The sequence below is a fragment of the Colias croceus genome, chromosome 2 (genome assembly GCF_905220415.1).
Source record: "Colias croceus chromosome 2, ilColCroc2.1".
In the NCBI taxonomy this organism is placed as follows: Eukaryota; Metazoa; Arthropoda; class Insecta; order Lepidoptera; family Pieridae; genus Colias; species Colias croceus.
Window position 1 is genome coordinate 5,968,952 of NC_059538.1, and position 23,294 is coordinate 5,992,245.

At 32.0% G+C, this 23,294-nt stretch overlaps 3 protein-coding genes across 6 annotated transcripts; all 3 read left to right on the top strand.

Moving 5' to 3' along the window:
• The first annotated feature begins 2,339 nt into the window (after nucleotides 1-2,339).
• Nucleotides 2,340-3,995, top strand: LOC123703771 (stress response protein nst1-like). Of its 3 annotated transcripts, none has more exons than XM_045651928.1 (2): nucleotides 2,340-2,386; nucleotides 3,358-3,995. In XM_045651928.1, exon 2 carries the CDS (start codon nucleotides 3,417-3,419, stop codon nucleotides 3,864-3,866), a length of 450 nt encoding a protein of 149 aa, XP_045507884.1. In that variant the 5' UTR covers nucleotides 2,340-2,386; nucleotides 3,358-3,416; the 3' UTR covers nucleotides 3,867-3,995. The 3 variants fall into 3 exon arrangements, 2 of the variants coding, with proteins under 2 accessions (XP_045507884.1, XP_045507877.1); XM_045651921.1 differs by lacking the exon at nucleotides 2,340-2,386 and adding an exon at nucleotides 2,803-2,883; XR_006753041.1 differs by lacking the exons at nucleotides 2,340-2,386; nucleotides 3,358-3,995 and adding exons at nucleotides 2,839-2,883; nucleotides 3,023-3,238.
• Nucleotides 3,996-5,426: 1,431 nt separating this feature from the next.
• On the top strand, nucleotides 5,427-7,101 carry LOC123703787 (ATP synthase subunit g, mitochondrial-like). The gene is made up of 3 exons (XM_045651942.1): nucleotides 5,427-5,541; nucleotides 6,281-6,480; nucleotides 6,896-7,101. Exons 1-3 carry the CDS (start codon nucleotides 5,496-5,498, stop codon nucleotides 7,064-7,066), a joined length of 417 nt encoding a protein of 138 aa, XP_045507898.1. The 5' UTR covers nucleotides 5,427-5,495; the 3' UTR covers nucleotides 7,067-7,101.
• A 1,018-nt stretch (nucleotides 7,102-8,119) lies between these two features.
• On the top strand, nucleotides 8,120-16,034 carry LOC123700017 (carbohydrate sulfotransferase 3-like). 2 transcript variants are annotated; one of them, XM_045647118.1, is made up of 6 exons: nucleotides 8,120-8,144; nucleotides 8,501-9,161; nucleotides 9,525-9,704; nucleotides 11,987-12,203; nucleotides 13,193-13,370; nucleotides 15,062-16,034. In XM_045647118.1, the coding sequence occupies exons 1-5, from the start codon at nucleotides 8,135-8,137 to the stop codon at nucleotides 13,301-13,303; spliced, it is 1,179 nt and encodes a 392-aa protein (XP_045503074.1). In that variant the 5' UTR covers nucleotides 8,120-8,134; the 3' UTR covers nucleotides 13,304-13,370; nucleotides 15,062-16,034. The 2 variants fall into 2 exon arrangements, with proteins under 2 accessions (XP_045503074.1, XP_045503066.1); XM_045647110.1 differs by lacking the exon at nucleotides 8,120-8,144 and having other exon boundaries at nucleotides 8,174-9,161.
• The last annotated feature ends 7,260 nt before the right edge of the window (nucleotides 16,035-23,294 follow it).

Genomic DNA, 23,294 nt, shown 5'->3' on the forward strand with positions numbered 1-23,294 from the left:
TCCACGCAAAGCCGCATAACAGGCGGAAAGCTCTTGTATTAAATAAGTGACTAGAAACACGCTAAAAGTAAAAAACGATTAAAAATCTAATAATTTAAATTATACCTCACACGTAATAAGACATACCTTCCTTAATATCGACATAAACTAACTTAATACGCCTGTTATAAAATACCTAGGTACGCGTAAGTATACAGAAAATTTTAAACTCTAGACTTAAAGCAAAGAAGTACAGTAACATGAAACCCGTTATGTCATTAAAACGCGACTGAAATTCCGCGGTCAGAATTGTATCAAATTAAATTGCACCAATATTATTCGCATATATAATATATACGTACAATAATTTGTATGCAACGCTCGACTCCTCGTTCCGCAAATGAGAATGTATTTCGTCATACACCCAAACATTTGTACTAAAACTATGATGAGAGCCGGCAAACCAGCGGCAAACGTACCTTCATCACCCACACTTGAGTACATAAACTATATAGTACATAAAAAAATGACGGCGCCGTAGCCGCTATGTCATATTATTAAAGAGATCGTGGGCAAAAAACTGTCCAGTTAGACGCCGAAGGCAACGAACCTGTAATCTGGGACAAGGCACAAAAACATTCGGGAGTGGTAAATGATGTCGAACACATCTAGGTTACTTCAAAAGTTTAATTATTGGCTCACGCACGTGTAATTGAATTTGTACGTGGAGCTCTTTTAAACAATTATCTCAAATTACGCTTTCGCGTTCAACAAAAACGCAAGCTCACTGATCTAGATATTGTTTTGTATTTGATAGAGTTCAATTGGAAATTATTAATCCATTTTTTTTTCTCAATGATCGTAATAAATTGGGATATTGCTGAATTAGATATCAATAAATTAGAACGATGCGCTTTTTATTTATTTTATTCACGATATTGTAGGTATATTTCTTTGGAAGCCAGAAATAATAGTAGTATCATGCCGGTAGAGCCAATCATTAGTTTATTATAATGACATTACACGCTCTTATTACCCATGTTTGTTATTTTTCCACACTAATTCCTACCGTTATTCCTTTTCCTCTATTAGGTATATAAATTCTCAAATAATATGTATCTCACATATTTCACCAAATACATGTGAAAAAAATACCTACTAGGTGTAGATTGCGTATCTACCTAGTAGGTTTTCAAATTTGTTCACTTTTAAAGAGTACCTACCTAATTAGGTACATATGAATGTCGTCATTTCTAAAATATTTGCAGTTTTTATTCTGGAAATTATCTTTTATTCCTATCGCTTCATTCTTCGATCCAATATTAAGATGTATGGATTGTCTTTTACTACTACAGTTCAGAGAGACCTTCAGGTTCCTATATACTCTTTTGTTTATTATGTGCATGTATTGTTTCATTCGCACTTGCGCGCTAACACTCAGTTAGGACACATGACGTAGAACTTGCTAACCATAGTTAAAAATTTAAGCAGTATGTCGTAAGTCGTAACGCGGGTGAGGACAACAAACATAATTGTATTAGCGATCGAACGAAAGCGAAGAAAACATTGTGACGTGAAAATTTAGATATACCACAGTAAAGTATTACCAGTATACATACTGGTAATACTCCAACTTCTAAGTAACTATTACAATAGTTACTTAGAAGTTGGATACAAAATATACAATTAAAAGGAGGATACGTTTTTGCGAGGAATAGAGGGCAAAGAAAATTTAAAACCGAAATCTACTCATCAATCAGTTAATTATTAGTTGATACGTAGGTAGGTACTTACTGATTCATAATAATATGTATTTAAGTCGTTGAGAAGACGAAAAGAAAACAGTAAACGAAGTAAGTATTATAAAAAAAACACACACTTCAATGAAAAAGGCCGTACGTAGTGTCCGTCTTTGGTTTATATAGAAGTATTTATAGAAGAACGTCCACGGTCTAACAAGACAGTCCAAAAATACCTCCGTTGAGTTTAATTTTGATCATCACAAATTCCTCTGAAGAATATTAGGTACGTCATAATCACTTTATAAACTTAAATTTATTGTCAAATATGTACATAACAATAATATTCGATTTAGGTCAGCGATTCAATGCAATGCAAATGATTGCTTTGTTTATAACGCAAATATCACTACTAGTCAAGAGCATTTTCTTACGAAGTGAATCTAATTTGAACTTTTGGATTTAATCAGTTCTTCATTGTTGATGGGCCCCATATGGGCCCTATACAGCTTGTTACAATTAAATAAACGCATTCATAAGTAGGTACATTTGTATGGGTGTTATTATAACTGAAGTTTGTGCACCGAGGTCAAGACATAATTCTAGATCTATTTGCGTTGTCTAGGCCTATTTGCATATCTATTAAGACGACAACGGTTCAAGAACCGGTACGTTTTATAATGAAATATGAATATTAATTATTTTATCACACAAGAACTTGTTATATTTCAAAATTTTAATTGCAATTTATTTTTGTGTTTGGGATAGTTAGTCAATGTATGGTTGCAAAACACACTTTGATGCTAATAATACTAATCTAGTTTTAAAGCAACATCAATAGAGGCTCAAAATAAAACAATTATGTACATTATAAACGATGTATGATGTAAGTATGTATGTATACCAAGATGTATATTGTATACACAGTGTATACTTGGTACATTATAAAATAACGTTAAAAGAGATCTGCTAAGAAAAAGTATGATTAATCAACATTTCATCGTGATTTCATCAATCAAAAATAAAATGATGTATGTGACTTGTGTCACAATATCTTATGAACCTTACAATCTTCTTACAATAAATTATTGCAAAATCACATTGCAATATAAATAATAATCTTTTATGGCGCGTGTTACGAGGATGGCTTTGGATGTAGCGCTTTGTAAGTTCAACATAACATAGAAACAGTCCAAATCTCAAAGAAACTTTAGCAAAACAGATTATTTAATGAAGACATTTTTAAATTATGATGAAAAATAAACTAAATAAAAATTTATTTAATTTACATGTTTGTTTTGCAGTTTCTCTGAGAAAAGTTGGTCCTGTGGTAACAAAAGTTTGGTCTAGCACAAGAAATTACATAGCAAAAACGAAAGCTAAACCTATAGTTTGTAACCCGATTGTGAGGAAAACTGAAAACATACTGGATAAAATAAATGAAAAAATCATTTCAAAATTTGAAGAAGCACGCGTTCGTTTACTTCCCAAAGAAATTGAATATTTAGAAAAAGAAATAGAGAGAGTAAAAAAAGAATTAGAGGACAAAACAAAATAAAAGAGAAAATACATTATTTTAAATAAATTATAATTGGTTTTTGTCGTGTTACTTATATACAGTTTTTTTTTTATATTTTAGCAACAAGTAAAGCTTTAAAGCCGGCTATTGGAACTGCTTGGCAATATGCAAAAGTTGAGATGATTCCTCCTATGACGTCACAAATTTTTCAAGGGCCCTTCGGAAAACGTCTTGAAAACGCTGCTTCTAGTGTGGCTGATAATTTCATTGCAAATGTCAGTCAAAAAATAAAAGATATTGAAGAAGAAAAGGCCCGCATTATTAGAGAAAAAGAAGCTGCCATTAAAGCTGCTGCCGAAAAAGCTAAGGCAGCGGCTATCCAGAAAGCTGAGGAAAATAAGCGACTTGAGGCAGACAAAGCAGCAGCAGCAGCAAAGAAGGCTAAAAAAGAAGTGGAACAGAAAAATTTTAAAACTGAGGCACCTAAAGAAAAAGCTGAAGTAAAGGCAACTCAGACCAAAACAGAATCCAAAAAGAAAACAAACAGAGTGGATGCAAAGACAAAAAAGGTTAAAAAGAAGACAAGACGCGAGGTTAAAAAGGGTTCTGCACCTAAACCTAAAAAGTAATACCCGTGAATGCTGTTCAAATGTTTTAGCGAGTAAAACATTGAAAATTTATGAACAGTTACAAGATGAATGTATTTATTCATTTTTTGTACAGTATGAGTGAATAAAATGATTGTAATTATGAGTTCATTGGCCAATATATCTCTTACTAGCTGTGCCCAGCAGTTTCACCCGCGTGGCTCCGCTTCTGTTGGTCTTAGCTGATAGCCTTCCTCGATAAATAGGCTATCCAACACCGAATGAATTTTTCAAATCGGACCAGTAATTCTTGAGATTAGCGCGTTCAAACAAACAAACTCTTCAGCTTTATAATAGTTATTAGTACAGAATACATAATAGTAGCTAAATGCTAATATTAGTAAAGATAAATTCTTTGCAATACCTTTTCATTCCTCATGTTAAAAAAATCGGTGAGGATTTTATGGTAAACATTTTCAACTTTCAAGGAAAACTAAGAAAAAATTATTTCATCTCATTTTGCATTCAATGCAATTAATCTTAATGCCTCCTCCACACTACTCGCGAAGTTCCTCGGCGAAGTACTCGGCCGAAGTTGACTGAAGTCCGCGGTGCTACACTACACACTCGTTCAACTTCGCGAGGAACGCATACGTTCATATTCAGAACGAACTTCAGGTAACTTCGTGCCCTTTGACTCGGGCGCAAAAACCGACAACAAACGGAAGTCAGCCGAGGCGAGGTAAAGTTGGACGAAGTAAGCCGAAGTGCCTCTCTACATTATTCTATTCGTCTAACCTCGTTCAACTTCGCGAGTAGTGTGGAGGAGGCATTAGTATTTTTGAAAATTATTGTGCACCTTTGAGGTTAGGATAGATGAACATCTATAAACTACAATATGAATAAAATAAGCTTAGAAAATAAGGTACATATTTGTACCTACATAACTAATAATAATGTACTATAGCTTTGCCCCGCGGCTCTACCAGCATTCCTCCGAACCCTTTTGGTCTTAACGTTATAATATAATAATATAGCCTGCCCTATAGCCTTTCTCCTTCCATCCTGAACTATCTAAGGGCGGCCGCGCCGTACACGGACTGCTTCAAGCAGTTGAGACCACAGGTTGAGACCGACGCGACGGAGTGCAGCCGCGACCGCGACCGCGCGGTGAACTATGAACATTCTTTGATTTTTCACTGCCGTACACGGACTGCTCTAACAGTGAATTGTATTATATAATTTTTCAAATCGGGCCCGTGGTTCCATAGATTAAGTCGTAAAATACATAAACTCACTCCCTTTATAATATAAGCAAAGATTTGTCTCATTCAATTATCTACCATTGTACCTAATTATAACAACTCAAATAAATATACTGTGTAAATATACAAAGTATAGCTTCATATTAAAAGTGTTTTAATCTGTGGTTTTAATTATTTCTTAACAAAAAATATTATTTAGGTACCTTCTTGGACAAAATTTGCAGCATAAATTCTCTTTTAAGTTTTTATAATAAAACCTTTGAAAAGAGGCAGAACATTATGTGTGACAATTTTGACACATTATAGATATATTTTAGGTTATTTGCTGATTGTAACAGGAAACACAAAGATTTTAAATAATAATAAATAATTTTAACAAAAAGAAATACTTAAACCAGGATTGATAATGGTTGCTGGAACGAATGTGTTAAAATTAGCTATAAATTTATTACGTAAGTATACTTCTTCTTAAATCTAATTAACTGATGCACCTATCTAAGTTTTTCTGTGAGAATATTTTCTTATTTTATTCCATAGCTGAATATTGGAATGAATAATTTTAATATTCATTAGGTCGGTAGCTACTATTTATGAAAAGTGCGTTCTGTAGTAGGTAGTAGATATTCGGTAAATGTAGTAGGAAAAAAAATTGCATTATACACTTGTAAAATAGAGATGAAGCTATTGAAAAAGAGTTGAAATAGAAATTAAAATTTAATTGCAATCAAAAATAATTAAATAAGTTGAATGATAATTATGATTAGTGATATAATCCTAACATAATGTATTACATTTATCGCATTGCAATAAGAATAATATTTATTATGCTTTGATCATAGAGATAACATTATTACATATGGAGGAGACACCACGAACAAAATATGTGCGCCAAGCGCGGCGGCACGGGGCGCATTTTTTTGGTCTAACTAAGTTTTAAAAATTATTATCTAGTTAGGTACTTACTTACCGATGAAAAGTTATTCCTTTGCACTTTTCCGTATTATTTGTATTATTTGTGCAATATCGTAACACACACGAAGGCATATTTCATGCGTTTCACTTTAAAACAAATAAAAATGAGCGTGCCATATGGCTTATGGTGAGCGGAACATAAGTGATGTAGGCGGTGTCGTCTCCATATGTATATCTCAATGGCTTTGATCAGATTTTTCTCTTGCATTTTTACGTTAGGTATACGGACACATTTTACTGTAACTGATAGCTTACCGGAACTACATAAACCATACTTTGGCAGAAGAAAGGAAGACATTCTTAAAAGCATAAATGATTTATCTAATCGCATATCAACATCAGAAATAGCACGCAAAATGAGAATTGCGAAGGGATATTATACTTTGGAAATTTCACCGCCTAAAAGTGATGAAATGGCGGTAGGTTGATATTAATTTTTCAATTTTTTTTGTCTTGTGACTATCGACAAAAAAATATAAAGATAATACTTGGTGGCTTCTTACGATAATACTTGGTGGCTTCTTACGATAATACTTGGTGGCTTCTTACGATAATACTTGGTGGCTAGTTCACTTTCAGTCATTCTAAGCATAGCTAAGCATACTATGCCTATCAAGTTATGCTAAGAAAATGCACTGTTTGTCCTATCAAATTTTAGGTTCAACGGGTCATAAAGGTATACTGACAAAACAGAGTGAGAATTATGTCAAAAGTATTTCTACCCGTTTTCTAGACGAAATACGATTATATAGGAGCTCATAATGCAGTTGGATCTTACCTACCTATTTACATTGGATTTTTTAATGCTTAATTTACGCTAAACCTTTTTTGTAGCAAATGAAAGACGACCTCAAACTTCTACAAGATTTCTTTAAAACTGGATCTTATAAACATCTAACTGTAAAGCAAGCTTGGCTACTATTCTTAGTCTCTACTGAAGTCGGTTTATGGTTCTTCTTGGGAGAAACAATAGGCAAGATGCATATTGTTGGATATAAAGTGTAATAAAACTGTTGTGATCGTTAGAACAAAAAATAACACAAATAACATTGAAACACGATATTGTTTTATACGAAAAAATATGAATTAAAGATATACCTTCTTCGAAACCTGTATTTTTTATCTGACTTACCTACTAGCTGTATCTGACTACCAACAATTTTTATTAAGATAAATTCGAAAAACATACTGAATCTCAGGAACAGTCTTATAACATCAGTCAGCATCATTTTAATGAGAAAAGTATAGGTACTGAGGTGATACTATAATAGCTCATCATAAACCTGATGAAATAGCAAGCTTTTTTTTAAATTTCGGGCATGGCGAGTTAATTTTCAAAAATCTTTAAATGTATGTTAGGTAGTTCTATTTCTTTTGAAAAATAAAGGAAAGTCTCCTTTCAGTGCTTTCAGTACAATTTTTTGTCTCTTGTATTTGAGGTACTTTTACTCCTGTGCCTGTTTGCATTCAAACTTTCCACCCTGTATAAATTCATAATGTTGCTTTCAATCTTAATACTTTCATCTAGGCATAACAAAACGAAATTATGTCACCTGTAATTCTGAAACATTTTTATTTATACCTACGGTGCGGACGTTTTTATTTTAGAATGTTCTTGGTGCCCAACATTATTTTTATTGTGATACTAGCGGTCCGCCCCGGCTTCGCCCTTGGTACATATTCACGTTTTCTCTACTTATGAACCATCTTCGAACTTCAAGGAATATTATAAAAAAAAGAATTAACGAAATCGGTTAAGCCGTTCTCAAGTTATGCGCTTACCAACACATTTTGGGATTCATTTTTATATTATAGATTATATTTAAAAACCTATTAAAATTTATTATTACATAGAAACATTACTTACAGTATTTTTGAAAACAAATACTTATTCAAGGAATGTCAATGAATAAACATAAATAATTTGAAAGAATATCAAATATGTACATTCTTTTCGTTTTCATAATAAACGAGTTAACAAGTGCTTGCCAGTTACCGTTAATTACAGTACAAAATCCAAATCACAAATCGCGGACAGTGCAAAGCTGCAGACGTGTAACTTGTGGTGCCTAAATGGTGAAATGTGTGTCTAGTGCCTGCATTTACAACAATAATTTTATAAAAAAAATTGAAACTGGCAATATTGCTTAGCTCTGTCATCTGCCATTTGTCATTAATTTAAAATTGTGATTGTGTCATTTGTTGTCAGTCGCTCCAACTCTCAAATGGCGTTAGAGGTGCAATGCGGTGTTTCTACGGAAACGCAAAGACGAGAATCATGATTAAAATGTACAAAAAAACTTTAAAAAAATGATTACAACTGTGAGTTTGTAGTGCTCGATAAAACTAATTATTCTATTTGGAGTGTAATAGTAATTGGTTTATACTACTTTTAAATAGTAATGTTGCGTCGAGTTAACTTTTATTCAATATGTATAGCGTTCGGTCTCAGCGTACTGTTAATTCTTGCTGGAAGTCGATATACAGATAATACTTACTATCGTCCGTCCCCTGAAAGTCGTCGAATTATTGAAATAAATATACCGCAACAAATTCCTACTAATCCATATGATGGTTTACCGAATATCGACAATATATTGGAGAAAACACGATTGAAAATTAAACTTGAGTTACAAAACTATAATTTCACTGGTTCTGGTGTGGAAAAGTTAGAAGATTTAATTATAGAATCAGGAGGGCAACCAATTAGGAGCATTATAATATCTACTTGGAGATCAGGTACCACTTTTCTTGGTGAAGTCCTTAATTCAGTACCTGGAAATTATTATCACTATGAACCTCTCCTTAATTATGAAATAATTCAAATACGAGGTGCCCCACATGCTGACAGAGCATTGAATATGATAACAAAAATGCTTAAATGTGATTATGATGGAATGGAAGACTATTTTGAATATGGGAAAGGGCATCTACATCAATTCAGTCACAATACAAGATTGTGGGACCATTGTAAATATAAGAAAGAGCTGTGTTTTGATGCAGACTTCACATCAAAGTTTTGTAGACTCTTTCCCTTTCAAAGTATGAAAGTGGTACGAGTCAGGTTACGTCTTATGAAACAGTTATTGGAGAATAAAGAGTAAGTATTTCAGTTTTTAATGATGATGTATCTAGAACTGAGGTTGTCTTACCACTGTCCTACTTTTAAATTAATTATTTTGAATGTATTAAACTCGTATCAACTGAGCACCATCAATAATTATATCAACCTTGAACTTAATTGAGGTTTGGACCTAAATATTCATGTTATATTTATGTCTGCATTATGATATAAATTTCAGATACTCTCTAATAACAATGGAATTTAAATTTATTCAATAATTTATAGTGCCATGGATTTCATGTGACAATGATATCTCATATCTGCTTTGATATTAATAACATACTTCAAATCATTCCAATACATGAAAACATCAGATTATTTATCACCCATATGTTTCAGGCTTAATATTAAAGTGGTTTTATTAATACGAGATCCTCGTGGAGTAATGCAGTCCAGACAACATCGCAACTTCTGCCAGCCTTCCCCAGACTGTTGGAAGCCAGAACTACTGTGTGCTGATATGATCAGCGATTATGTTGCTGCTGGCCGACTGCTGCAAACCTACCCTGATCGACTCATGTAAGTACTTTATTAAATGATATTAGTTGTAGGGAACAATATTATACCATCTTAATGCATTTGATAATTTTATGTGGATCTCATTTTTTCATATTTAGTAATACAAAAAATGTTCAGAATAAGATAAATTTTATATTGTTTTTTATAAATAAAAAAATTACAAAAATCTGTCTTGTGAAATATAAGACATATTATTTTGTTTACTTATTTTATTAAAATATCAATAAGCAGATAAACCCATACATTAATTTTAACATGATAAATTATTATAGTTATCACATTTCTCAGGTAGAAAGATCAAAGAATAGATAAGATGTTACTTTGGCTTTTATCCAATATATATATTATGCTTTGATAACTTTTAAAAATAAGGTCTTATTATAAGAATAAAAAATTTAATATCATTGATTGAGTTGTCTTTGAAATCATTTAAAATTTAAGTAATAATAGAATATTTTTAAATCTCTTTTACATTGAGATTTTTCCTGTGTAAACATCTTTAACTATGAATTATTGTATATAACTATTTACTAAAGATGTTTTGTGGGCCAGGGCCATAACTACTGCATTCTATAAAGACTAGCTTAACCTTTGGTTAAACTGACAAAAGTCATTTAACCTTCTTAATAAAAATTTGTGTACATCATCATGAACTTGCATGTGTTGTTAAACATCATATAGCTTTTATTTGTTACAAGGTTAAATAAGAAACCAATTATATAAATTCAGTAGCTTTTTATTAGGCTTAATTTATATAAATTGAGGGAGAAAAGGTAAAATTACTACTGTTTATTTGTTTATTTTATATGTATAGGTAAGTGTTATTTGTATATTATTTTTTATAATTAATATAGGAACAAGGAAAACAAGTAACACTTGATATGTCTCTTGTCTTGAATCAAACATCCTCAATGAATTATGATACCTACTTTTTGTACCTGTGTACCATATTTTTAAGATTTTATTTTATACTTGGGTGGTCATGCATTACAATTACGCGAGGTTTATGGGAATACTAATTTTACGTAAATTATTATTCTAAAATTCACTATTCATCGCTGCAAATTAATTTAGAAATTCATTTTTAATAGTTTGCTGGCAGTTATTTAAGTACATAGTTAATTTTTAAAGGTATTTAAATAAATATTAAGTTTAGATACCTACTTAATCTCCCTTTGCACTGTTAAATAGGGAATTTAATATTTGCATTTCAATTACAGTTTTTATCACATTGTTGTTCTCAGAGGAAGTATGCAAAAAATATGTCATACCCTCGTTTCTCTTATATTTATCAAGATACAGTTTTAATTTTGTCAGACCAAAAGTGGTTTACCAAAGCTCTAAAGAAATCTCTATTCATGATTAAAGTTTCTGAATAAAAGAGGTATTGAATTTGGCTTTTTGCCAGCTCACAGTGAATGGTGAATTTCTCGGCCGCCTCAGTGTGCAGAAGTGCAATGCACAGATATACCTACCAAGTATCAACCGAGAAAGTAGTGCAAACATTTAATGCTCAAGAGTGTATTTATAACCATTGTACATTTGGCCTTGTCACGAATGCTACAATTACAGCGATGGCTTGCTAGATGTATTAATTATTAAATATCGCGCCTTGTTTACTGTTAAAGGAATTATAACTTGTTTTGCGTTGTATTTTTTTGTACAGCTTATTTTAGTTCACAGTTGACAAAAAATATGCTTCCGCTCTATAATTATACAAGATGACGCTCACAATCCTGTGCTATTGTTGATCTATAAACATTTTTAGGTATTACCTTAGCTTATAATATTATTTATACCTATCTGGTGTTCTCAATTCTTAACAAATTTATACCTAATGTATTCGGCTTTATTGTTTCCGCTAGTAAAGGATGTTTGAAGTTCATTTTTTGTTGAAGCTAAAATCTCAATCTATTCCAGATTATAATAAAGCGGTAAATGATCCGCTAGAAGTTTCAGCCAATGCTATTCCTATCACGAATGTTTATGTATTTAACAGTCTATTTGTACCTTTAGCCAGATCTTTGGCAAAGCCAAGAAGCACGCACATCACACTGTATCGGCGAGATGGAAATGCTAACGGTTTTATTTAATTAGATAGGTACTAGCTTTCCACCCACTTTGTCTAAAACCTAGTCAATTATATGCTAAAAACGTTCCCTTGAATCACACTATCTATTAAAATAGACATCAAAATCTGTTGCGAAATTTTAAAGATCGGAGCATACAAACACACAGACAGCGGAAAGCGACTTCATTATTTTATATGCATTGTTTTTCAGAGTGCAGCGTTACGAAGAATTAGCATTAGATCCGAACAACACGACGCCCCGGCTTCTAAAGTTCCTAGGAATCAACCCGACGACGTCTGTCGAGGAGTTCCTCGTCTCTCACACGAATGTCGAAGTGTCCGGCGTCAGTTCCACATTCAGGGTCTCCCGCGAAGTGCCTTTCAAATGGAGGAATGTGCTAGATTACAATTATGTAGAAGAAATACAGGTTGGTTTTCAGAGCGCTTTTGGCAATGGATTTTAATGCATTCATCCGACCCTTTGATCGTCATAGGTATCTTTATGTCATTTTTTTGCAGTCTGGTACTAGTATAAATTCCACAAATAAACTTTATCAATAAAACAGATGTCAATGTATTTGCTGCATACCACGCAAGGGGGTACCTACTTCTTATTCACTGCCACCTTATATTTATTCATATATATTATGCCTATACATTCAAAGAATTCTTAGCAAGTGTAACGTGTAGTAATTTCCTGGTGCATAATAAAATATCTCTTAGGTAAAATTATGTAGGTACAAAAATATATAGTTAGTTACCTAAGGGGTTTTTAATATACGTCATATTTTCGGTGAAGTGTTTCATTTCCATATCTAGACAAGCTATTTACAAACATGAAAAGATAAGATATGTACTATAATTATTAATTATCATAAACATGTATTTATTGTGCTTCTTATCTCTTATCACGTCTTTTAATTAAACATATATCTATGACAACAATCAAATACTTATCATACAAATTCCCTGATTTAGTTAACATAAATGATAAATAGAATTAATGTATTTTGATGTCGATTGCTTGTACATTGTATGGACACCACAATATTAATAAGGTTCCGTTGTAAACATAGGAACCCTAATATACCATACGTCATGTTCGTCCGTACTTTACGATATTCTCTGTAGATACATCATTTAAATAAACAAAATGTTAAATAATCCATATAAGAAAGGATTGCATTTCTAAGACGTCAACCGTTTGTAATTTATATGAATCATCCAGTATGAAATTTTCCACAATAATTCCATAATTGTATGTAATCTTTAATAATTACTATAATGATTAATTACGTCTATCTTCTATATCAAATCAAAAATAAATGATCATAAAATATATGATGATCTGGGTACTTCATCACACATTGATTCCCTATAATCAAGTACACAATTTAATTGTGATTTTTAATTTCAGATGGCTTGCAAGGAAGCATTAAACTTGTGGGGATATAAACTTGTCCAGAATGCAACACATATGACCAGCAAGGATTTTTATCCTCTAGACAATTACACCCTCACTCAGTGACTTATATTAACTAAGAAAGGAATTGGTACAATATTGTATGAGAAGATTGTAATACGTTTTTTATAAGGTAAGCTTCCTCTTCTTTGTGTTCTTAAATATGTCCCTGTTATCAAATACAAGTAGTCTAATAATTATATTGTTAAATTCGTTATTTTTTTTTCTCTTTTTTGTTTATTTACTTCACATACAAATGTAATTAATCCTCTAATCGATGTACTTCGCAAAATTGAAGCGGTTCGAATTGGGGAGTGCCTGGCGATCTGCACTACAGGCTACGGCCTATCGCAGACACCAGTCCTCTTAGTTTATGTTTACTTGTACTTCTGTTAATTTAGTTATAAGTTTGTTGAGGAAAAATAAATGATTTATTATTTATTTATTTATTTATTTAAAAAATTTGTAAAGCTGTAAATTGAATTAAAGGTTAAAGGAAATGATTATTTTGGTCTAGTAATAAAGGCCTATTCAAACTAGAGTGGTATCCGCTACCCACCACTCTCGTTTGATTAAGCCTTTACCATGTTATGTATACCTTGTGTCAAAATGGTTGTTTCTATAGTAGAGCCATTTTAATAGGCAACATTTGACAGTTCAACAAAATTCAACAACGTAACCTAGTAAAGACGACATAGAATAACATGATATTTCGTTTTGTTAGAACTGCACATTTGCTTAACTTTTTTCAATTACGATTACATATTTATAATAATAATGACCGATACAAGTAATTTTAAGATTTCATTTTACTGATAAACCATCCTAAACATAATAAACAATTTCTGAATTGAAAAACTGACGTCGCTACAATTTTGTGTCAATAAACCTTTTTTCTTTTTAAATACTGAGACGTTACTCTAAAAATCGAAATCTGACATCTAGAATCGAATGCATTGATTACTTGTGAATAAAAATCATCATAAATTAATAAATTCGATTGACAAATGTTTCAAATCCGTATCGATTAATACATTTTAATCGATGTTTTTAAGCAGGTTACCTCTCTTCGAAGATAAAATTGATAGACGTCAAATGTTGCCTATTAAATTGGCTCGACTATAATAAGAATTGTTTTAATCTTCTCAACGACTTTATAACATGATGGTTTTGCAATAGTTTTGAAAATTTTACACTATTTTAACTAAGTTTTACATCAAAATTCTTACAAGGTAGATAGCATGTTAAACTTCATTTCTCCCAGCTACTTTACTCGCGCGCTGTTCATATTATAAAATAATAACAACACAATACAAATTTCATCGTCTATTTTTCCATATTACTAATAATACGTTTAACGTATTCCCAATTCCTGTTATTAGCAATCATCTAGTAGAACTACTTAGTTCATACTTCATACTTCTACTTCATTATATCTTTTAAACATACTTCTATCATCTATGAAAGATAAGCTTAAGTGTGTAGCATGTTTGTTGTTAATTAAAGTTTGTTTAAGTATTTGTTAATGTATGTATATTATCGAAATACTAGATATTTTATTTGGTATATATTATAATCTATATTTTAACACACTGTCTCCCGCGATTTTACCCGCTTTGCTCCACTCCTGTTCATCTTAGCATGATGATATAGCCTTCCGCGATAAATGGGCTATCTAACACCGAAAGAATTTTTCAAATTGTTCTTTCAAACGTAATATGTTTGTTGATGCTTCACTCCTATTGGCCAATGAAAGGACTTACATAGAATAACATATTTTTAATTTTATGGCTAATATAATATAATTTATTTTGTTTGTTGCAGATTAACTTCATTATTTATCTGTCATGCAAGTTTATAAGGATAATAATCAAGGAATTTTAAAATTCAACTTCGTTTTAATATGAGACTAAAGGTACACATTAAAAGCATTTACTATATTTATTTCTGAATATGGCTAATCATATCAGTATTAAATTGATTTCTGTGTTAACATTTCGACATTAAAAAAGTAGTGAAATTATTTATTTTATTATAAACACATTGCAAAATGACTCTTATTGTATTTGTAGTTAATTTTTAGTGTTAGTAAATTATTTGGTATGTCTGTCTGAACAACCATAGACGGTGTGTCTGTATTTTAAATTATTTCTTTATCTGTTACAGTGATATATTTTATTTAGATATAATTGTAACGTATTGTACTATTGAAAATGTGATTTTCTTAACAATTATTTTCTTCAAGAAAGTTTGAGTGTAACAGTGATTCTCTTTAACTTGGTATTTATCATGTTGAAGGATTTATAATAGTTATTATATTTAGTTTGTCATATTAATCGACGATACTTCAATTAATAGGGAATAAGGGAATATTCTAAGCAATTTTTAAGAATGTAAATGAATGCATCAGGACACTTAGGCCGGTTGCAGAGCTTCACCGACCATCAGTGCGTACGTCAGTCGCGCTTGTCATATGTATGGAAATTCATAAAACCGTTCATAGCTAGACCGACCATACGCATGAGTATTTTGCTACACACATCGTACGAGGACCGTCCGCGTCGGTCGTGCGCATCCGCATGCGTAGCATCGGTCGACTGACGCGCTATGGAAACAATTTTTTTCCATTTGTTTCAAACAAATGAACGCGTTCAGTGCTGTATCGACCGGTGCACTGACTACGCGCATGCGTGTATCGTCGTTGTGAACATGAACATCGATACCAGGTCTGCCCCCCTAGACAAGTGGCTTTCTATTAGCGTAACGTTTTATAGAATAGATTATAAATGTATGAGATTGACGTAAGCTGTCGATACATTTATCTACAGCTTATGTCAATCTCATACATTCATAATCTATTCTATCAAACGTTACGCTTAACGCTGCTCAGTTTACTGGTACGCAGAGCACTGAATGATACAAACTGATACGCATTGACGGTCGGTCAATACGTATCGTCAGTACCAAAGGTACGCACTGATAGTCGGTGAAGCTCTGCAACCGGCCTTATATGTTAGGTTCAACACTTATAATTGTTTGTACCTATTGACTACATTATACTATATCATAACTAAGGAATATTGCTGTGGTATACTGTGACTGTGTGGGTCTTGTATAAATTTGTGTAATGCATAATGAACAAGCGTTGGTTTTGCTAGCGGTCATCGAACATAAACCATTTTTACTGTTTGAACAAATTAAATTTATAGGAGATCCACTAATATTTAATAACTGAAACGTGTTAAAAGTATTAGTGCCTTTACCCACAATAATAACTTCGCGAATTTGCTTTTAAACAGTTATACATATTTGCATACGTTAATGCAAAAAGAACAATGCAATCAACTTCGAACAAACACAAGGGGGGTAGTTTGATTATTTAGACATGCGGCAAACAATTGTTTATAGAACGGTAGGATATAGTTGTTTTTTCAAACATAGGTACTTAGAATTTATCGAACAAATTGTTTTAAAAAACAAAAGTCCTGGTTGTGTGAAACGCCGTAGGTGTTGAATATCAAAACGTAAAAGATGGACCATGCATTAGAGGTTAAAATTGCTTGATCAATAAAGTGTAGATACGATAAATTAGTGAGATTTTAAAAACAAACAATTTTTACCTCTTACACTTTCACATTGTTAAATTAAGGCTTAGTCGACTATCCATAATTTTAGCACTCACGGAATTGAATTGTATGCTTCCATTATAGTTGTCTTATTGTAGTTTAGATAGATATCGACATCTTACAATGTGGACTGAGATATTATAATGTCACGATTGGAACTCGGTTAGGCGCTACATCGGTGTGTTTATTGTACATATTTTAGTACTGTATCGAATAAAATATTGAAAATCGTATTCCAACGGACAATCCTGGCGTTATATTATAAGAGTGTGGTATTTTTGCACGATTATACACGACTTTTGATCATGGATTTTGTGCGTCAATACGCTTGCGAAGCACAAAAGAACTCAATTGTTATTGCATATCGTGAATTAGCTTAAATTTGAATAATGCTATACAAACACATTGCAAGTAGGGACACGAACAACTGCATTATATTGCTTGTTAAAACATTTGATGCGTATTGGAAGGGGAACGTTTATGAGAAAATGTGATCTCCGTCCAGATAAATCAATTGTGTTATTATACGACAGTTCCTGCTGTGAAATGTATGAATGCAAATGCATAATGCCAAACATATACAATTTAGCTTTTATAGGATATAGAACTACTCTTCTCCGTACATAATTGACAATATAGCTAACGATTTACTCACCATTCATTATTTTAATTGATTTTATTTTTGGTATTTATTATTGCAAAGTAATGAATTATTAACGGCTATACTATGCCTTATTATCCATCGATCTGTTGTAATAGTGATGAACTTATTGTATGAAGATTGTAGGTATCCTTAAGATAAATATTAAGCACTGTTGTAATTCAATGATCGTCCAAAATAACATTGATTTATCAATAAAAAAATTATTAAAAATGGCGGCGGTTTGGTAAAAATAAAATTGCGAACAAATGAGTGAAGTACAGTCGAAAAATATTAGTCATTGTAATTTTTAACGTGTGCTCAGATATCATATCGGTAAAATATTAAACGCCTACAAGCGTATACGTTTACCTTTTAGTGTGTGTAGCTATTCGATACGAATAGACCACTTAGGTCACAATTTTGCTAGACTTAAGCGGTATAGACATTGTTACGAAACGACGTCATACCTGTAGTGAGATTTATTAAGTGCACTTGATTTTAAGGCAATTATCATTAAATCGTTTGGATCAAATATTTTTAGGCAAATCGTGACGTAAGGCAACATTTCATGGACTAATGTGTCATCGAATATTACGTTAGATAGGTATTCATGTATTTGCAAATATACTATACAGCGTTGATAACTCGATATTATGTGACGATTATTATAAATGCATATAAAATTCCAGATGACATAAATCAGTTCCTAAAGTACGGCAACACCAAATTATTTAAAATATCATAAAAGTATTTTCTAAGTATAACAAATGTATTATATTATCTTTAGTGTAATGGAAATTAATTTAGTTTAATATTTATTAGCTTAGAGTCAATTTGATTACATTTCTCTATACAAGGAAGTCGATCGAGTGCACTAGTTAACATGCAACCATAGAAATCTGAATAACAAGACACTAGAAGTCGTAAGCGCGCGTGACATTGTCGCCGCTCAGGTGGTAACCATACCACAAGTGCGTTCGTCGCTGTTCAGTTGCTCTAGAGACGTGCGTGTGTAAACATGGTGTGTTTCAGCATTTCCCATTGCGGAAATACTTCCACAAGTTGTAATTATACTAATAAAGGAATAACATTTCATCGGTAAATATTTTTTTTTAGAAATAATGCCGTTTTTCCTTAAAATTAAAGAATATTTACGAGTATTACGAGTGTCACCATAGTAATCGAAATAACAATGAATGACACAGCCGACCATTCTTATTATCACGTTTATCACAAATTTCAACCTTATTTCTATGAGTTTATGTTCAAAGTTATATCTATTGAAAATTGACAACCTCTGTTGTAGAAAAGCCGAATTTTTGTGTATTGGAGCAAAAAGAAACAAAACGTCTCATATACTTAGGGGTGTTATTCTAAAATAAACCGTAAATTCGTGCGTTAGGATACATATTCAAAAGCTTAATTTAATATTTAAGTTAGTTTTCACTAAAATCAAGCTGTCCAATAAAAGGCATAGTTTACTTGTGTGTACTGTTTAGCTATCGGTTTAAATGTGTTGATTTTGGCGACAGCGGTTTTCATACGAATTATGACATTATAGCACTTCTATGTGTCTTGTTATTTAGATTTCTATGCATGCAACGCATCAAAAGCTTTTATGTATTTTGTCAAATTATATTCTAAAATATTGTAAGATATGGAAAAATATCATGTAAAACGTTAGTTATTAAACGGAAATATATATTAGTATTTAAACGAATACGTAATCTTTTAAATTATTATTTTGTTTGAGTAAAATATTTTATTTTGTAATCATTTATATTAGTTGTAGGTTTGATATTTATCAAAGGATTTTAGTCTTATTTCGTAAAACATACGATTCCTTATCGTTTGGCTGGCGATGTACGCCCATATATAAAAATGTAATGACCAATCAATATAAGTATTGTTTTATTTTCGCTACGTTTCGTTTATATTTTAAGAATTAGCTGTTTTAGTTTAAGTAACATGGCAATAATGATGTGCTATCTTTTATTTTTAATTTGTTTAATTTACTTAACTCGTTACAATTATTGTATGTTTACGTTTACTCTAGTTTAAACAGACTTCATTTTACTATGATCGTTGTGAAAAATGGATATTATATCAAATCGAATAAACTATATAAACTATTAATATTGTAATAGAACCATTCGGCATCTTTACACAGACTGCATAACATAAGAATGCACGATTGTGCGTAATATAAATCGGTATCTTGCCTGCGTAATTACATATTAAATTATGGTAAATATACGGTTCATTTTAAAATAGATTTCACATTGAATTCATTCCTATAATGTGATGTTAATGGATATACTAGCGATGACGTTTCTAATTTCTCTTTTCTACGTACGCTCGCTAATTTATAAGATGTGAAAATAAATAATTGATTAAATTTAAAACTGTAATGTAATAAATAAAAGTACTGAGACAGTCAAAATCGATTTTCTCAATTTTGGTTCCTATCATAACCGCTAGACGTAATAAAATGTATAATACTGAACAAACGTCGTCGCTAGTGTGTTCTCGAGAAAATGTAAGGCTCTGAAAGTTATCTCATTGTTAAGACACGGCTTTAGCCGAGCTGTGTATACTTAATACTGCAGTTATTATATTAAACCACTGACGCTTATATAATAGAACTTTATACGAGTCAATGAAAATCATCAATTACTATTTAAGGTGACATGCTTCCTGATAGATTTGACAATATATTCGGTTATGCCTTTACATATTGTAGTGATATAGGATAATGTATTGCATGATAGCGGTAAGATACTCATTGTTGGCTCTGTATCATAAAAATTACAAAATGCCACGTGGCATTGCATACGCACAATTTACATTATAAGGGGGAGTAGGGGATTGTTGGCGTTATCTTAGTGTTAGAGAGTAGTTGGAGGGGTTAATGTGATAATAGATACACTTTGTTCTGCTTTTATTTGTCACAAACACGGTTCTATTGAGTGCAATTGATATCAAGTACATGGCTCAGTATATCAGCTGTAGTAATTCGTGCATTACTTTTTCATTAACATAATCAATGTACTTAATATCTTAACTATCATGGCAATATTGGTTCATAGTAGGGATGCGCCGAATACCGAATACATATTCGGTATTCGGCATATTCGGCATCTTTTTCACTATTCGTATTCGGCCGAATTATTCGGTTTAGGTGCCGAATATATTCGGTATGAGTATTTCTACTTTCTTGGCTATAGAACTAAATAAATAACTTCATATTATGAATGATTTATGTCATACTATACACAAGTCAAAGAAATCCTATGAAGAATGTTTGAACCTAAGGTATACAGGGTGTAATCGTTAAGTGTGCACAGGCGATTATTCCGTAACTATAACAGATATCAAAAAACCTTAAACTGATATTGAAAGTACTATACCTAATGAGTATAATAATTAATTAATAATTTTTTTTAAATAAAACGAGAAATATCCAAAAATGTTACATGAAATGCTCCCATACATTGTCCCATACAATGTTCGAGACGACATCCTCGATTTGGAATACCATTGTATTCCACATCGAGCTCTATTTACAGTCTCTAAATGAACTTTCATTAAAATTTGCGAAATAATTATAGCACAAAATCAAATAACAAAGCAAAACCTTTCATATTAAATGTTTGAAATAGTAATATTTCATACTAAATGTATGGGAGCGTTTCATGTAACATTTTTGGATATTTCTCGTTTTATTTTTAAAAAGTTATTATTGTCATTTTACTCATTAGGTATAGTACTTTCAATATGAGTTAAAAGTTTTTTGATATCTGTAATAGTTATGGAATAATCGCCTGTGCACACTTAACGATTACACCCTGTATAAAATAAAACGATCATTACATTTCAAACCAAAGTTTATTTTGTAAATTTACATAAACATAATTTAATCATGTTTATTATTAGAACTTAGTCAGTATGTATTTAATATTTATAATACTTTAAATCCTGAAGTCTGAAGACAATGCTTTTAGTCCCAATAGAAAATGACATTACGTCCGCTCATATTGCAAACACTAACTTAAAGTAAAAATATAAAATTTTTACAATTTAAAAATTTTAATAATTTGTGCGAAGTTTCAACACAACTGAGACGGCACGGAGTGCGCGGGCGATATACGCGGGTGGCGGGCGGTGAGGTAAGGCTCGCTCGCCACCGAGCCGGCAGCTACTTGCGACCCGTTAGAACCGGTTTACGCATCAAAACACGTCAAAACATTGAACCGAATAATTCGGCCGAATATTCGGTTCGGTAAGGTTCTAACCGAATAGTATTCGGTATTCGGTTATTCGGTGAAACCACTATTCGGCGCATCTCTAGTTCATAGTTTATCAAAGTAGGGTATTAAACATTCAACTTTAACATTTTACATTTAAAATATCCATTCATGTTTTTGTTGTTTTTATGAACGGAGCCACTGTGACTGGCTGGACCCAGTGTAAATTTTATATCATATCATTAGCATATTGTTGTAAGGTTTTAATATGTTTTAATAAAATTCTAAATATTATAATTTTATGTTGACTATATGCACGTTTGCTTGAGCTTATCAATCGAAAATGGTTTCAAATTAAAATGCTCGTAATTTAATATTGTATCGTTAATTTTTTTTTTTATGATGAAATTATATTCCAAAAATTATTAGTTATTAGACAGAATTCGCATAATAGTTAAAATTATATTTTATATGGTTCAATTAATATATAATGTCAATTTTGTTAGCGAAATCGAAAGCAATAATAAAATTAAAGTTAAGGATATAAATCCGAGGAAGTGTGAACTTGTAGGTTATAAGGGTAGCCTTATTAGAAGTAAGAAATACGAATGAATCATACAAGATGTTAAAATTTTATTCTGTAGTACTGGATTAGCACGGCCAGCGTTGTCGCATACAATGTAATGTTTTTATTTAAATAAAGTTATAGGATCAGACTGAAATTTTGTTTTAATTTACAGTATCCATACTAATATTATCTTAAATGCGAAAGTAACTCTGTCTGTCTGTCTGTCTGTTACTCAATCACGCCTAAACTACTAAACCAATTTGCATGAAATTTGGTATGGAGATATTTTGATACCCGAGAAAGGACATACTACTACGGCTACTTTTTATCCTGGGAAAATGACGCAATCCCGGAAATCTCACGGGAACGGAAACTATGCGGGTTTTTCTTTGACTGCGCGGGCGAAGCCGCGGGCGGAAACCTAGTAGTATATAAAACCCTATATACCCCTATAAAATGGACAAACCATGTTTTAAATTATATTCTTTATAGTCAATATATGGACGACGACATGAATATTAAAAACCAAATGCCATCATTTAAATAACATTATAAAGCATACTCGAATATTTTTCAATAGATAAAACAATATACACACCTACCAATTGTTGCCCCTTCAGTATAGTTAGGTAATAAAAAATATTTTTTTCACATTATTTAAGGCCCTGCGCAGACGACGGACTATCCGTGACGCACTTTTTAGTCTGTGAAAATAGAACCTATGCAATTATATGCAGTAACGCACACGACGCGCAAAAAGTCCGGCGCACAAAAAATCCGTGTATCCGTGTATCTGTAAAATCGGGCAGACCGCACAGACAAAATGATGGAAGATGTGCGTCGTGTGCGTTGAGTCTGTGAAAAATCCGCGACCGACTTTTTGCGCGCCATGCAGACTTTTTGTGCGCCGCTGACTCGATCGCACAAAAAGTGTGCCGTCTGCGCAGGGCCAAAGTATTACACTTTTTAATTT

Bases quoted from the DNA above. Each gene is read 5' to 3' on its own strand.
- LOC123703771 (XM_045651921.1), top strand. From the start codon at position 2,844: ATGGCGCGTGTTACGAGGATGGCTTTGGATGTAGCGCTTT. The intron at 2,884-3,357 runs GTAAGTTCAACA...TTTATATTTTAG, and splicing joins GGCTTTGGATGTAGCGCTTT to CAACAAGTAAAGCTTTAAAG.
- LOC123703787 (XM_045651942.1), top strand. From the start codon at position 5,496: ATGGTTGCTGGAACGAATGTGTTAAAATTAGCTATAAATTTATTAC. The intron at 5,542-6,280 runs GTAAGTATACTT...TTTTTACGTTAG, and splicing joins ATTAGCTATAAATTTATTAC to GTATACGGACACATTTTACT. The intron at 6,481-6,895 runs GTAGGTTGATAT...CCTTTTTTGTAG, and splicing joins CTAAAAGTGATGAAATGGCG to CAAATGAAAGACGACCTCAA.
- LOC123700017 (XM_045647110.1), top strand. From the start codon at position 8,464: ATGTTGCGTCGAGTTAACTTTTATTCAATATGTATAGCGTTCGGTCTC. The intron at 9,162-9,524 runs GTAAGTATTTCA...CATATGTTTCAG, and splicing joins CAGTTATTGGAGAATAAAGA to GCTTAATATTAAAGTGGTTT. The intron at 9,705-11,986 runs GTAAGTACTTTA...ATTGTTTTTCAG, and splicing joins ACCTACCCTGATCGACTCAT to AGTGCAGCGTTACGAAGAAT.